Source organism: Mus musculus, chromosome 9 (genome assembly GCF_000001635.26).
Source record: "Mus musculus strain C57BL/6J chromosome 9, GRCm38.p6 C57BL/6J".
In the NCBI taxonomy this organism is placed as follows: Eukaryota; Metazoa; Chordata; class Mammalia; order Rodentia; family Muridae; genus Mus; species Mus musculus.
In genome coordinates this window covers 55,406,546-55,423,205 of record NC_000075.6, presented here as the reverse complement: position 1 = coordinate 55,423,205, position 16,660 = coordinate 55,406,546, and the positions used below count along the sequence as shown (strand labels likewise).

The 16,660-nt window shown below is 49.7% G+C and overlaps 1 protein-coding gene across 8 annotated transcripts in view; it reads right to left on the bottom strand.

The window, feature by feature from the left end:
* Positions 1–16,660, bottom strand: part of Tmem266 (transmembrane protein 266) — a 111,433-nt gene that overhangs the window by 15,140 nt on the left and 79,633 nt on the right. For all 8 annotated transcript variants that reach the window (NM_172923.4, NM_001357568.1, XM_030244381.1 and 5 more), the window contains 3 exons: positions 9,286–9,342; positions 8,128–8,266; positions 5,083–5,198 (listed from right to left, as the gene is read on the bottom strand). In NM_172923.4, the coding sequence (NP_766511.1) occupies positions 5,083–5,198; positions 8,128–8,266; positions 9,286–9,342 (312 nt within the window). The remainder of the gene's footprint in view (positions 1–5,082; positions 5,199–8,127; positions 8,267–9,285; positions 9,343–16,660) is intronic.

Sequence of the window (16,660 nt, the reverse complement as noted above, 5' to 3'; positions counted from 1 at the left end):
GACAGAAGCAACATCACCACTTCCAGACTTGTCAAATAAAGGCTTGTGGCCAGTTTTCCAGTCTCTTTTCTTCTGCACTGCTGGCTGGAGAAGACCCAGAGGAGCCACACAATGGAAGGAGCCTGGGGGCCAGAGTGACAGTGAAACAGACAGTTCCCTAGGCTCTGTCCACTGCAACCTGCTCTGGTAATTATAAGGATGACAAACACACTCTTTATGTGTTAAGTCTTGGGAGTTCTCTGTGTGCATATATAATATGCATTCACACATGTATATGTGTGTGTTAGGTGCAGTGCATACAGAGGTCAGAGGTCAGCGTTGGATGTCTTTCCCAAGCTCTCTCTACTCTCTCTACTGATACAGCATCTCTCCCTGGACCTGGATCCAGCTCACTGGTTTAGCTAGGAATCTACTTCCCAAGCACTGAGAGGACAGGCATGCGCCGCAAACACAGCTCTTCATACAGGTGCTGGGAGTCTGAACTCGGACCCTCAAGCATTCATAACAAGCACTTTAGCATCTCCCTGCTCCAATCCTTGAAGTCTGATGCAGCAGCTAATGGTACCTACCATGACTAGCTGTGCCTTGTGTGGACACCCTATTTTCAGTACATAGAAATGAAGTCTGGGCTCTGTTTCATCAGAAACTGCACCCAGGTAAGGGGCAGCCTGTGGAAACCTCAGTCTTCCCATCTGTAGAGGGGGTTAACAAATCTTGACCTGCTAATCTTGACCATCAGAGTCAAAAGCCATGGGAATAATGACCATGATAGAAGTCCATTCAACAGTATTTGTACCATCTTATACATCAAGAGTCTCCTTACAAGTTATTCAATTAAACTGCTTCTTTACATCACCCATGCAATAACAACTCAACTGCTTCTTTACACCACCCATGCAATAACAACTCTGTTGCCTTTATCTTTTCAATAAAGTATCAGACACCAGGGGTTGGGGAGGAGCAAGGAGTTGCTGGTGGAGTAAAGGTTGGAACCAGCTTGCTGGCAACTCCTAGAAGCAAAATTTCAGCATCCCGACGTCTGCTATCCATTGGATGCTGTTTTTGGGAACTGGGTGTGTACAGGATCTAAACTGTACTAAGGGGTACACAGGCACCACAGGGCTCCTTTGGCTCCGAGTCACCCCTCAGTGATCCTAGACCCTCAGTATTTTCCCAGAATCTCAAGGCTGGGGAAGGAACTTTCCACTTCTTTCCCATCCCCATGGGACCCAACAGAGGTAAACACTAACTCCCAAGTGTGCCAGGCTGTACCAGTTTGGGCCAAGTATGTTACAAGGCCTGAAGGGCAAAGAGCAGACAGGATGGGGCTCTGGGGTGTGTTTCTGAATTACAGCAAGAGCCTGGGCATCAACAAGCCTGAAATCTCAGAAGTGGCTGTAAGATGACTCAGAAGAACATAATGCCACATCGACTGAAGCACTAATCTAATGTGCCATTGATAGAGCCAGGGTGAACAGAGACAGAGAGGGAGACAGAGAGACAGAGACAGAGAGAGACAGAAGACAGAGGGGTGTCTGTCCACAATGCCTCCCTGGATGACAGCCACCAGCCACTTCCTCTGGCATCCATTTGTCCATCACAGGCATTAGAACTCTGGCTGTAGTCCCATCAGGGAATAAAACCAGCAAGAAGAGACTTGCAGTCTCGAGGACGGTGAGATCCATGTATACCACAGTTGCAGCAGCCAATGCAAAGAGCTGGCCAGGGCACAGAAGCAAGAATGGATTGCTGTGTGTCCTCCCCACCCAAGGCCTTTATTTTTTTCCTTTCCTCACAGGATTCTGAGGAATAAAAAGGTGACACTCATGTGGTGTGTGTGTGTGTGTGTGTGTGTGTGTGTGTGTGTTTGAATGTGTATGTGTGGAGACTGGCATATCCTCAGACTGCTGTGTGACACTCCCTTTCTGTGGACCTCTGTTTTCTTGCCTGCCATACCCTAGACTAGATCGCAGCTGTCCTGCTGTCACAGACTTCAGTTAAGGTGTGACAGGCTCTGAGGCCCCCTGGTTGTGATCTATGGTAAGAAATGAGATGCCATATGACAATCTGTACAATGCAGAAACCTAACAGCCTCAGCTAGGTGGTCAGGCCAGCAACTCTGCCCTGTCAAGTGTGCCCTGTCACCCTTGGTGGGAACAGCACATCCACTCTACAATCTTCCCTCCAAACATTACAACCAAGAGAAAAACTGCACTAGCTCTCAATAGGGAGACCCCTACAAAACACCCAGTGAGTGCCCTCAAAGTCACCAGTCATTGAGACAAGGAAGAGAGAGGGAGTGTTACAGAGAGGAACCAAAGGAGTCAGGAGAGCAGATGGACATGGAATGCGGACCCTGGGACGGTATGTAATTTGAATGATGTTTCAGTGCTGGTTAACTCATTGTAACTAATGATACAAATATAAGATATCAGAAACAGGCGACCCTGCATAGGGTCTTTGGGAACTGTGTAAATCTAAAACTGCTCAAAAATAATCTTTTTGTTAAAGAACTAAGATGTATGCAACCATGGCAAATATTTCCATAAGCATATTTAAAGGAGAGAGGAGAGTGGGGCTGAGTGGTGGGGTGGGGTTAGCAACAGCAGGAGGGTCTTATGGGAGGGTCTTAAATTCAAGGTCAGTCTGAGCTACGCAGTGAAATCCCCATCTCCAAATATCAATTTATCGGTCAGTGGGTCAATCAATCAAATAAACAAGAGACCTGCGTATTTCACATTTACAGGTCGGTTTCTGTGCGTGAGGCATATATAAATTCCTCTCGGAAAAGGCTCCTATTAAATATGTTCTAAAACTCCGGCTATGAGAGACAAGAATTGTGGAAAAGACTAGAACAATGGGTGTGGGGGTGTGGCTGGGGCAGGGCTAGGTGAACAGCAGGTTAGAGAATCTGGAGACACTGTAGACTGCTGAGAAGTCTGGGCTGCTGCCTGTAAGGGGTTGCACTCTGGCCAGTGTGGATCAGGCTGCTCTGTGCCTGCCATGAGCATGTTTTTCTCTCATTATGTATCTCAGGCCTAGAACTCACTTCTTAGATCAAGCTGACCTTGAGTTCGTAATCCTCCTGCCCCTGACTCTGAATGCTGCTATAGGCATGCACCACCAGCTTGGAGCCATATTTTCACTGAGCTTGAACAGAAAACACGGTAAGGAATGGTTCTCAACAAGGTGGGATGGGAGAGAAGTGTGAGATACCTACATCTGTCCTGGCCTAAGACGGGCCCGTCAGCAAGTTATGACTCGGGTTTATTTCTAAGGCAGGTGTGTGTGGATGAGTGAGCGGGCAGTTTGAGTGAGCCACCGTTAGTATTGAAATTTTATAACCATCCTCTGAGGATTTCATCACTACCTCCATTTTTCAGAGTAACAAAACCAAGGTTCTATCAGCACCCAAGACACAAAGCCACTAAGCAACAGGCCTGGCTTGGAACCGTCTCTTCCTAAGGCCATTCTTGGCCATCCCACACCCTGCCATAACAGAATCATGGCTCGAATCCATCCCCTTCAGGGTATCTGTTGTCTGGTCAGGTCTCAAACCTCGGCTCATACTACCAATGGGGTGCTGTCTCTGGCCTCTGGGGAGTGGGCTCCAGCTTTGGAGAGCAGTGGACTGCTTCCTGCTCTCTCAGCTCCAGCTTTGGAGAGCAGTGGACTGCTTCCTGCTCTCTCAGCTCCAGCTTTGGAGAGCAGTGGACTGCTTCCTGCTCTCTGGCAGAAGCTGAGTCCTGCTCCACCCACCCCACCCCCACCCCGCCCACAGGGAGCCCTCTCGGCAGTCTTCCCTAAGATGACAGGTTTCAGGTGCTTTTTAAATTAAAACAATAGTTCGTTTCTGTTCATCTCTTTTCCAGATGTCACTACCTAGCATGGATCTTCTTTATTTATTGTTCTTTCCCATGTAGACTCTGAGGAAGTTCCCATCCCAAGATCCCGAGTGAGGAGCCTACATGTGGGCAGTGACTTGAACCTGTACTGCACGGGACACAAGACACGTGGTATAGGATATTGGAGTTGGCCATTAGGGTTTGCTCCTGCCCATGAAGCACATGCATGGCTGATGGTGGCTGGTGGTTGGGCTGTGCTCTCTGCTGGGCATCGGTAAGTTTAAGAGCAACGCAGTGTTGTGCTGAACCTCATAAGCTGTCAACAATAGTGGTGTTATCCTGTTGTACGGGGAACCAAAAGCTCCTCGATCCTCTCTGATTTGGTTTCTAGGTAACACTTCCAGCTTTCCCAGCTCAGTTTCCCAGACTCCCAGCCTAAACCCAGGTCTGCTGTCACCCGGGTGATTGCTATTTCTCTGGCTTTCTGTCCCCACCCGTCCCCTCCCACCCATTCTCCAGAAGCAGCCAGAAAGATCCATGAAAGATTAACACTTCCACAGAGACACTTCCCCTTTTCCCCAGGTGCCTTGGTCAGCCCAGAGCCCCTCCAAGTCCCTCCTACCTCCTGAAGCTTCCCCTAGCTCACAAGGGGCATGGGCTCTGCAGCCGAGCTCAGCCCCACTCTCATGTTGGGTCTCCTGCCTGATCTTCTCCTAAATGGCTCTGCTCAGGTCAAGTTCTCTGCAAACCTCCCTGACCATGGTCTACAGGGTCCCTGTGGGGCATGCATGGCACCAGACTGCCTTCATATATGCTTTGACCACCAAATGCATTTCTCCAAGAGCTCCCATGAGGAGAGAACTGGCCCGTGTCCCATCTAGAATGGGGTTCTGGTGCCTAGCACAAGTCCAGCCAGATCAGACCCCTGATGACAAGGCTGGGTACATCAGTGAGAGGATGAGTGGAGCTGAAGAGCTGTTCAGGGGCTGCACGACCGTGTGCTTGCAGGAGTGCACATGAGCACCATCCTGTGGAGACACTTCCAAGGGACCACTGAGCGCGCGTTTACTGAGCTCTGCAGTGAGTGGGACATAGGCAGGGGCTGATGGGAGCTGAGGGAGGTCTGTCTTCAGGGGCTGAGGACACCCTCTGACTGCAGTCCCCAAGCTCTGGCAGCCTGACATTACAGATTCCTCAGCAAGGCCTGGACAGAGGTGGACAGATCTGAAAGTGTTACCCCTTGCTCCTGACAGATTTGCGTCAGTCTTTCCAGCTGCTCATCTTGGATGGCCTTGGCCTTCTCATACTGCTGGGTGACCATCTCCATCTCCAACTTGACTGGCAGGACATAGGCTGGAAGACAGAGGAAGCCATGTGAATTGCTGGTCAGCAGCTAGGCTTGGACTGCAGAGCGGCAAGCCCAGAATTCAGCAACATCCTCAAAGCCCAGACTCAGTTTGTGGGCATGTGGGGTGGGGGCGGGAACCCAAAAGCATTCAGAAAGCAGAGAGACCATAACCCAAATTCAGTTCCTTCTTTTCCATAGTGACAGAGCCCTGGAGTTTTGGAGTGTTGGTACAACTGCCAAGAAAAAATGACTATATCCTAGTTTCTGTTATAGTTACAGGTATTCATAAAACAAATTGTAGCAGAGTTGGGGATCTCAGAGTCTGTGGGCATAGGGTGTAACTTAAATGTAGCCTTTTTGTTTCTGGAGATAATCCACTAATAAAGGCTATTTCTGAGGTAGGCAGTAGGTAGGTATGTAGATAGATGACTAGATGATAAAAGATGGATGGATGGATAATAGATAGATAGATAGACAGACAGACAGACAGACATGATAGACAGACTGACACTGGTTAGTGGGGAGTCCCCTTTAGTTTTATATTTTCTTCCTTCATCATTCCTGGGTATGAAGAAGAGTTGTAACTGGCACTGGTACAGCCATCTTGAACCATGAAGTAACTCTGAGAAGGTAGGTTCTATGCAGCAAAGCAACAAGATAGAAAGTGTTCTTAGTACTAAGTAGAGAACAAGTGCCATGTCACTTGTAGGTAGTGAGTAACATCTGTCACTTTCTGCAGATTTCTGGTTTGTTTGTATTTTTTTTAATAGGAAGCTTGTGCTGTGTGTAGGTCAAGGATACCCTGAGTTTCTGTTATAGATTATCCTACTTCCGATAGAGAGGGAGATGCTGAGAGAAAGCTGGGGCTTTGGGTGTGGGATCCCCATGATTTCTCAGATAGCAGTAGCTGCATAAGCCCCTCCCATGGGGTTCCTGGGCTTAGCAGGTCTAGAATCCACAGATGTTTCAGAGTCAACTCCAGACCACCTTGACCTCTGCACTTTACCCCCTAGGGTCTCACACCTTTCAAAACCCTTTTGGGTTTTTCAAACCGAACAGTCACAGGTCACGTGTGTCTCTTGTCACTGTACTCTAGACCTCTCTACACGCTCTCCCTGAGAAGGACAGAGTGAGCACCTACAGCCTGTCCCTAACTGCTGTCCTTAACTGCCTTGCCTAGCTGTTCCTGAGACCAGTTCACACCCAGGGTGAGAATGGCAAATTAGCACTCCTTAGTTCCCAAGTGTGATCTGAGGAGAAGGTTCAAAGGAGGCTGTCAGCGTCTACTAGTGAGCAATGTGCAGCTGTCCACAGCTTCCAGGATCGAAAGGCATTATCCTGCTCTGAGGAAGATTTTCCCCGGACAGAGTCCAGAATAGAATCCTGAGTAGGAGGGGCGAATCAAGCAGCCAAAAGAAGCACTGAGGTTGTGTGTTTGTGTGTGTGTGTGTGTGATGTGTATATGGTATGTGCAGTGTGTGTATAGTGTGGTATGTGTGTTGTATGCGCTTCTGTGTTCGTGAGTGGTATATATGTGGTGTGTGGTGTATACAGCATGGTGTGTGTGTGTGTGTGTGTGTGTGTGATATGTAAGTGGTACGTGCATGTTGTGTGTGTAGTGTGTAGTGTGCATAGTCTCTCTGTGTGGTATGTACATGGTATGTACATGGTGTGTGTGTGTGTGTATGAAAGAGAGAGAGAGAGAGAGAGAGAGAGAGAGAGAGAGAGAGAGAGAGAGAGAAGAGAGCTGGGCTTCAATCATGGTTCTGAGCACCATTTCCAGTGTGAGCCTCTATTCTTTGACTCAGTTTCTCCATCTGTCATGAGGAGAATGTGTCGGATGAGCTCCTCACGCCCTCCTTCCTAAGCTATGGACCCCCACATTCTAGTTCAGTGCAGATGCTGCAGTGTAATGACAGACACAACCAAGCTTGGGAATGAAGCGATGGCTGTCCTCGTGTTCACAGGTGGGAGGTGAGAGGCTGCCCTCCCACAGGCAGAAGACCCAAGAAGTCATCCCTCCTGCCTTATACCTGTCAAGCTAATGCTGTCGGGAGAACTCTGTCATTGCAGCCAAAATTCAGGACTTGAAAGTACCTTAACATCTATCACAGTGGTTTTAAACTGTGTTCTGACAGTCCTCTAAGGTGCCTCTGGAAGTAAGGAGAGGGCACAGTGCTCCCTGGGAATCATTGGGCACCTCCTCTTTGGAGAGGAAGACAACCCATCCTGGTAGCTCTGAGAGGTGAGCCTCCCTGTAATGTCCTTTACATCTGAGGGCCACTTTTGGGAGCCCAGTGCCTTGGGTCTTCTCTCATTTCCCCCAGATGACCCCAGAGGCCCTCCCTGGGTCATTACCTTCCTTACCATGCCCCAGTTTTATGACACTGTTCTTCAGGGCTGAGAGTTCTAGTCTTATGGGAAGACTGGCCTTGCTTGCATACAATACGTAGTTCCATCAGAGCTCGGTGTGGTGGTGCATACCTTTAATTTCCCCTTTAATCCCAGCACTTACTTGGGAGGCAGAGGCAAGTGGATCTCTGTAAATTGAAGGCTGTGTGGTCTACACAGCAAGTGCCAGGACAGCCAAGGCTATATAGTGAGACTCTGTCTCAAAAGCAAACAAACAAACAAACAAACAAACAACACTGTCCCCACCCCCGCCAAATAAATAGTTGCATGGGCTGGGAAGTGGTGCACTCATGGGTAAGTATGACACATGACTGTGTGGGTGGTTTCAGAATACCATGCTGAAGAGACAGGGTAGGCTTAGGCTTGGCTTTCTCGATGTTATGGGTCACCCCCACCTCATACTGACCCCCCACCCTACACTGAGCCCCCACCCCACACTGACTGTACCACCTTGAGTCGTCCTTTCTCAAGTGGACAGCCTCCAGCTTCTGCCTCCTCACCGCCCCGCCCCAGGCTACTCACCATCAATGACCCTCTTCACCCGCCAGATTCGGAACATGATGATGAGGCTGATGGCATCCCAGGGGCTCCTGGGTCCGTTAGCCACAGTGGACGCCACCATCGGGGCCAAGGACAGGATGATCACAGCCCCGTCAAACACCTAAGGGAGGGGTGTACTTCAGTGTTCCAGATCAGTCAGGCTGGAGAGCAGCCAGGAAGGCCACGGCTGCAGGCCACCTTCTCCAGGTAGCCTGTGCCTCTCAGAAGTTCACCCCATCTCCAGCTGCCTGCTCTTTCTCTCTGAGGAGGCCTCTTCCTCCTAGACATGATCAAGTATTCTTCATTCTTCTCACGACCTCAGCCCTCCTACATATAGCTCTTAGTTTAGACAACCTGAGGGCTGTATCCCACATCCTAGACCCTGGTCAGAGACTGAGGTGACTCTTTCATTGACAGGATGGGAGCTGATGGCTTGCAGGGGACTCTTTATCTGTGGATGGCAAGAAGCTAGGGCCAGTGTGTCACCTCTCACAAGTGCAGAGTCTTTAACGCAGCAAGGGGACAAGACAGGTAGAGGAGGGATGCAGTTCGTGTGAGTAAGCCCTGGGCGCTGACTTTCTCTATGCTTGCCAGAACCCAGCCTTGTGTGAGCCTTTCTGAGGCCAGGACCTCTGTGTAGGCTCCCAGGTTTGGGCCAGAGAGACTAAAATACAGTCAGGGGAGAGGAAGGAAAACAGCCAACACTGGATATCTAAGTTCAGCCTGGCCTCAGACCAATGCACAAATCACTGGCTGCAGGTGGGCCTCCCGCACTGTAGTGACCTCTCCTCACACGGCAGCCACATCTCCATGGAGCAGAGTGCACACCAGGCTAAGAAAAGTCTATGGCTTCCCTGACCAGTGCCCCATGGCTGGGTGAGTCAAGTAGATGTATTTGTTTTAAAGTACATCTCAAAGGCTTTTCAAGTTGATTCAACTTTAACTGTATACATTCTGTAAATCTCAAGGCAAGTTTTAAAGAAAATCCTTCAGTTGGAAAATGCCAGGGTCTGTCCCCTCCCCCACCACCCCCAAGTGGCATCCCTGTGGTCAGGTGCATGCTGAACAGAGCTGGGCTCTTGTGGCAGATGAGACAATATTTCCCAGCTTCTAGGATCTGGAGACAGAAAGTGGTCATACCTCTATTTTGTTTTCGATGTAATCCCAGATCCCCAGTACCACGATCCGTAGGACAGTCTGAGGACACGTTTAAAAGGAAAAAGTGGTTATTGTTCTCTCTCCCAAGAAGGTTCCAGAGCTCGGATCTGGAACTGTTTCCATGTTCAGTGACAAGTACAGTTAGTTCTTCACCATTCCCTGTGTCAACCCAGTCTATACACCATCCCCTTTCCCGCTACCAGTGTCTAGTTCCAGGACAGTGGTGGCCTTGCTCTCTGTGGTGCCTTGTCCTCAGGCTCAGCCCCTCCACTGTGTGCTACCCCCTCAGTATCCTGTATGCCAGGCTCATTCAAAGCCCATCAGCACATATAGAATACACTAAAAATTCTTTAGAGCAAATGACACCCAAGGCCCTGCACTCCTCTTCAGCAGCATCTCTTGCCCCTCCTCTCACGAATGTGCTGAGTCTTGCCTGTTACCTGGTGCCTGCACCATGGCAAAGGATGAGTGTTGATGTTCTCCATGTCTCTCTGTCCTGCACTAAGTCTTCAGGCATGGCTACAGGGCAAAAGACTACATTTCCTAGCTTTCCCTGGGCTCGGTGTATATGTGTGTGTGTGTTCTGCCCAATGGCTGATAAGAAGCACTGTGGACCATTTGGGAGCTGCGCCCTTGAACAGACTTGGCTCTGTTTATTTTACTTTCTCCCTCCTCTAGAGTGTGCTGCATAGGTAGGCATGGCTGTGTCTTCTTTCAGTGAAGAAAGGATGAAGAGAGAGACGGAAGCCTGCTGGGTCTTCACCTGCTCCAAGCCCACACATAGGCCTTAATTCCCTTACTCAACAAAACCTGTTCTTTGGCCTTGACTACAAGGGGTAGGAAGTGTTCTGGGTCGGGTGAGCGTTCCCACATCTCTTAAGATCACACCCAATAATGGCTGACTGGGTCTTTGAGCAATTCAAGCCTCTCTCTTCCCTGGGTATGACTTTTCTCTTCTGCTGAAGAGGTGGGTTAGAGGACACAGTTTTCGACATTGCTGAGAGTAGCCCCTGCTATCTAGGCTGTGCAGATGAGAGCCAGGTGCTGAGGCACTCCTCACAAGTGAGTCTCATGAACCAAGAGGAACGGAGGCTGAAGCCACCCGAGGTGAAGTTGTGTCTGGACCAGAGACTTCCCTCTCTGCATGGCACACTCACACTAGGTAGGAACCCCCATGCTCTCCTGGCTTCTTTTCTTGCTGCTGGCTCCCTCCTAGGGTGCTGGACTTGACACTTTTTTCTTTTGTCATGTTACAGTATCCATACCCACCCTCCCAGCCAAAAAGGCCCAGGATGGAGAAAGGAAATTGCCTGCACCAAATGTGACCCACAAGATGGTTGCCACTGCCAGGGTCCTAAGGGGACTGTAGGCATGGCACCATTTGACCTCCCTTAGAGCACACTCCTGCCGAATTAAATACCCTCGTGTGCACAACAGACATAGGAGAACTGCGCTATTCAATAGTGACACCATGCCCCTCGCCACCTCCGGTCCATTTTCTGTGTCTATGAATTTCACTCCTAAGACAAAAAGAACTGCTATACTTCCTCAAAAGCAAGGTGCATTGGACACACCTTTAATCTCTCTGGAAACGGAGGCAGGTGGATCCCTGCGAATTCCAGGCCAGCCTGCTCTACAGAGTGAGCAAGGGCTACAAAGTGAGAGCCCCTGTCTCTAAGTAAAATAAAATAAAACTTGTCTTAGCTGAACTTCCTATAGAATGTAGGTTAAGGAGAGGGGGAGGGGATGACCAGGAATGATGGGAGAGCAGGGGAGAAGAGGTCAGCCCCTGGGGCCCTGATACCCCAGGGAGGATGTGGGCCTCTAGCTTTGCAGGCCTCTGTGGTACCAGAGAAGCAGGTGGAGCAGTTCAGGCGCCAGCAGCTGCCTGACCTCCTTGGTGGCCCATTTGTGCATCTAACTTCCAACTCTGCTCTCAGTTCCAGACCACTAACTGGAGACTTGCTTTCCTGGGCTAGCAGAGACTGCAGCAAAGATAGCTGCAAAGACAAGGGCTCAGGACACACTCCAGCAAGCAATGCCCAGAGTCAGAGCAAGCAATGCCCAGAGTCAGCTGCTTCCGGCAGTTGGGGTCAAAGCCAGAGTGAGAACCCAGCTCCTCAATAGCCTACGCGCTGGCTCATGGCCCGTGGCTTCCTCCCCTCTGCAGATGCCTATGCTGAAAACTCCTAGGCATGGGCCAAAGGGCCTAGCTCACCATCCCTAAGACCCAGCACATCTCAATGTGCAGTGACCCCACTTCGTGTTTATTTACAACACCAGATTCCTGGACCCCCAGGGAGACCCAGGATACTAGATTCTGGGTCCAAGGCCTACACTCTGCTGTTTAAGCAGGGCTGCTGCAAATCCCCAGCAGGACACTTCATTGCAGAGCAGCAAGCTCTGAGAGAAGTGGACTTCATTCCCAGCCCAGACTGCTGCTTCCTCAAAGGGGCTGAGGGGTGTTAGTCCCTTTCACTGCAGGCTGGCTGCCCTCAGGACTAGCAAGATCAGCAGGGCAGGGCAGAGTCTTGGCCACGCCTTTAAAGATGATTCATGACGTAATTATCATAAGCCAGGCTCCTCCCCACGTGAGTGCAGGAGCTGCGGTTAAGGAGCCAGGTAAATCCCTGGGCCCTTCTTCTACCTCACCCTCTCTCCATGAAGCCCAGCTCATTTGTCTCAAGGGAGAAAAGGATGACTTCCGTGACGTGGCAGAAAGAGAGAGGCAGAGCCCCCAGCTTTAAATCTGGTCCAGGGGCAGCAGCCTTCTGCTCTGTCTGTGGCTTGAGACCCAGCTCTTGGGGAATCAGCCTCTTTCTTCCCCAAGAGCAATGTGGAGATCGCAGTGGATAGGGGAAGATGCAGCTGTTAGTATATACATTGGCTTTGTGCGCAGTTTTCAAAAAGGTAACTGCTCCTGGCAATAGAAGACTACTGGCTCGAGGCTTCCTGAGCAAGTCGGGCAGCACCCCCCCCCCCCCCCGTTCGCAGCCCATGGCTTCAACCATGGTGGGGTTGGGAGTGAATGGTATCTGGAGTAAGCTGAGATGACCCCTGGGGGATATGGATTTTGGACAAGTTTTCTTTGGGGTTAAAAGTTAAGTGAGAGTGGTGAGAGGAAGTCCTGATCTGGGTCCAAGTGCACGGCAATAAAAAGGAATGTGGGTGTGGCAGCTGTCAACCTGACCCCACCTGGAATTAACCAAAACCCTAGCGCCTGGCCATAGCTGAGGGATTTCTCTTTAATGGATCATTTGAGGTGGGAAGCCCCACCCTAAATCTGGACCACACCTCCAGGTGGCAGCCCACATAAAAGGGCGTGGGCGAAGGAGGCTTTTGCTGCTTGCCTGCTTGCCTGCTTGCCCTCGCTCTCACTTAGAAGTTCATTTGTCCTGATGCTAAGTCACTCCTTCCTACTATTAGAGCCTGCTTCTTCGGGTGAGTGAATGTATGTGCATGTATGAGTGATTGTGTGTGTGTGTGTGTGTGTGTGTGTGTGTGTGTGTGTGTGTGTGAATGTATATATGTGAACGTATGTGTGTGAATATGTGAGTATGTGTGAGTGTGTGTGTGTGTGTGACTGTTAATGTGTGTGTGAATGTGTGTGTGACTGTTAATGTGTGAGTGTAAGTGTTCGAATGTGTGTGTGAGTATGTGAATGTGTGTTCATCCTATCTGTTTTGTTCTTCTAGAGAACTCTGAATTATACAGTGGGAAACCCTGCAGAAGGGGAAACAGCCTTCAGCTTTCTTAAAAGAGCATTCTAGGGCTGGAGAGATGCACTCTCAGTGAGGAAGAACACGCACTGCTCTTCCACAGGAGCCCAGTTAGGTCCTCAGCACCCACAGCTCCGGGAGCTTGGATGCCCTCTTCTGGCTTCCATGAGCACTACACTACCATGCACAAACCAAAACTCGGAGATATACACATACATAAAATTAAAATAAAAAGTCTTTGAGTGCTAGGTAGTGGTGGCACATGCCTTTAAATTCCAGCACTTGGGAGTCAGAGGCAGGTGGATCTCTGTGAATCTAAGGCCAGCCTGGTCTACAAAGTAAGTTCCAGGACAGCCAAGGCTACACACAGAGGAGCTCATCTCAAACTTCCCTCTCCTAAAAAAAGGTCTGTAAAGTGGCAAGTGTCCTTTGAGAAGGATCACAAGAACACAGCCCTGTCTGCAGCTTCCTTCTCCCAAATCCCCAGGGACAGGCTGGTGACTGTCTCTTCCCAGGGTCCAAAGGGCACAGCCCCAACTAGACATAGTAGCTGATACCTACAGGGGTCCTGAGCTCACAGACAAGCCGACTTCATTGTCTGTCCTCATGCTGGCTCTTTCTGGCAGTAGATTCCCAGCTATTTTAAAGTAAAGTGTTCAAGGCTACAGGGGAGAGCAAAGGCCAGCAGGTGTGTGATGATATGTGTGCCAATTAAGGGACCAACATTGATGGAGCACTCACAGAACACGGAGCACTATCCCAGACCTTGCTGACCAGAGAATGAGCAAGGCTTAGTTCCAGAACTTTCTCCCAGCACAGAAACGTTTTCAAGTCTAAAAATTAAAATAAATAATCTCTTGGGGATGACATCTGTTCATTGAGCCGTTCACCCCCTACCCCTTCTTCCCAGGCAAACGTCCTAAACAAAGCCATCTCTAGTGAATCTGCTGCAATTTGCCTTCAGCCTGACGCTGCAGCTAAATCCCCCAACCTGTCCCCAGCGTTACCAATGACCCCCCCCCCACACACACACACAACATGCCAACACCCTTGAGAGCATCTTGTTTAGCTCATGCTGACAAGCAGTTTGTGGTGCTAGCAACCACCCTGCTGGAAAAGCCTTGTTTCCAGGACAACCCCCTTCCTCCCCTTTTGCCCCTCCCAACTCCGGACTTCCAACTCCCTGGCTACAGTCTCTCAGCTGCATTTGCAGATTTCTATCTCCCAGGGCTGTCACCCCTTCTTATTCCCTGCACCCTTGGCTTTGTCGCCTCCAGTTCTCTGAAGCCTCAACCCTATGTCTCCAGCCTAGATGTCTTCCTGATTATCAGTTCAAGGACAGCAAAGGGACATCACTGTCCCCTCACTAAGCCAGTCCCTCAGAGTGATCTACCTCCTATCCCTGCACCCATCTCTTCCTGCCCACACCCTCTGCCCACTCTCTGGCTCTTTTAACACCCCATCCTGACTGTCACCTTTCTGGGTGACTTAGTCCCTCTCAGCCAATTGTCCTAACTGCTCTTCGAATTCCTGTCCTGTCAACCTCCAATGCAGACTCTGTCCCCAAAGCTTCATTGTGATGGCTCTGCCTAGAGCCCCAGCAGCTCTCTCTTGCTACAAGGCATGGCTCTCGCCAAGCCCATACCCTCTCCCTCACCAGCTTCTCCAATGATAGCGCTCTGACTAAAACCCCTGACTTACATGTGTCATCTCATATCACCCAGGCTAACAAGTCACCTGTGGAAATCTGGTCTCTGTGAGTGGAACAAACGGAACAGCAGGACTCATCTGGCTCCTGATTGCCTGACAAACAGTCATTAAATCATGGTAATTTCAGATAAACAAGTTTCACAGTGAATCCATAAAACGTTTCTCAACTCAGAACCTGTTTTCTATTTTAGAGCCCCTGGTCTTGATTTCTTTACAAGCTATCCCTATATTTCATTGTCAAGTGCTTCAGTATATTCCAAACGCTCAAAGGAAACAGCAGTGTACTCAGTTCTTCTACAAACCAGCAAACCAAAAACTGGTGTGGCCTTGGCATTGGGGTTCGTGGTTGCCTGTCATGGCATGAGTTGCTGGCAGTTGCTGGACAGGTACCAACACTGCACTGTTCTCAGAGAGGATGTCACCAAACCTGGAGTTTTCCTTTTGAACGAAAGATGATAAGAAGGACAGGGGAGAGAGAGCTCAGTAAATTGCCTACCACGACATCATGAGAACCTGAGCTCAGTTCTCAGGAGCCAGGCATGGCATTTGTAATCTTAGAGCTGGGGAGGTCAGGACAAGCTGACCCTGGGCTTCACTGGCCAGCTGGCCCAACTGCTAGGCCCCTGGTCACAGAGAGACCCTGCTTCAAACAAAAACAGCAACAAAAACAAACAAAGCAAAAAGGTGGACTGCTTATAAGGAACAACTACCCCAAGGCTGTCCTCTGGCACCTCTGTGTGCAGACACATGTGTACATAACACACATATGTGCCTGCACATACATGTGTGTTTATGTATGCACATGTATACATAGGCAAAAAGACATTTAGCAAAGAACCAAAAGCTTTCTAAGATGTCAATCAAATAGGGTAAGTGTGTTGATACACATTACTCAAGTAAGTGCATGAGACCAGGCAAATCTGCTTTGTGCTAACCAGGCCATTTCTGCGTGGGTTTTATACTTAGAATGCACCGAGCCATGTTTGAACTTACTTAATGCACCTAAAAATTGCCTGGCAAGACAATGGAGTCAAAACAGCCTTTGTCTCTCTGGGAATCATCCCACAGCAGCAAAGAAAAATAACAGGAATGTCAACTCTCTTGGTTACAGCTACGGGGCCTCTTCCCCTGACTTTCTGGGGACAGAACAGATGCAGAAATAGTAAGTGATCTGTCAGTGTGACAGCGGCAAAACCCAGCACAGAGAGAGAGGAAAGCCAACACCGACTGGCTAGCTGCAGGGTGGAACACGGGGCAGGGGCAGGGGCAGGGGCAGGGGCAGGGGCAGGGGCAGGGGCAGGGGCAGGGGCAGGGGCAGGGGCAGGGGCTTGGAGCTTATTTTCAGCTTTCCAAAAACAATTGTTGGGGCTAGAGAGATGGCTCAGCAGTTAAGAGCACTGACTGCTCTTCCAGAGGTCCTTAGTTCCACATGGTGGCTCATAACCATCTGTAATGGGATCCGATTCCGGTGTGCTGAAGACAGCTACAGTGTACTCATATACAAAGAACAGTTGTTTAGCAGGTCCCTCATGTGAGCCAGTCTGGACAGGAGTTCATGTTTCCTGCTGGAAGCCCACACTGAGTTGGGAGGGAGAGGGCCCCTGGGCATGGATGAAGTTAACAGTGGGCATCTGAGGTTTTAGGACTAGAGGAGGGGCTTGCTTTCTTATTTTGGCATGTCAAAATTTTTAACTGATATGTAGGTAAAATCATTCTTATAAACAATAAGTCAATTACTTTTTCCATCAGACTGTTCAGATGGAGTCTCAGGGACTGCCTGGGTATATACAAGGCACAATCCGTTATCAAGGCTGTCTGTCCTGTGGCCTCCTAGCCAACATAACCCTCATGGCCAAATGTCAAGTCCCGCTTGTTTCTGGGGTCAGGTCAACAAGGATGCTTTCTGAGGAGAAGGCTGTGGGGGTGGG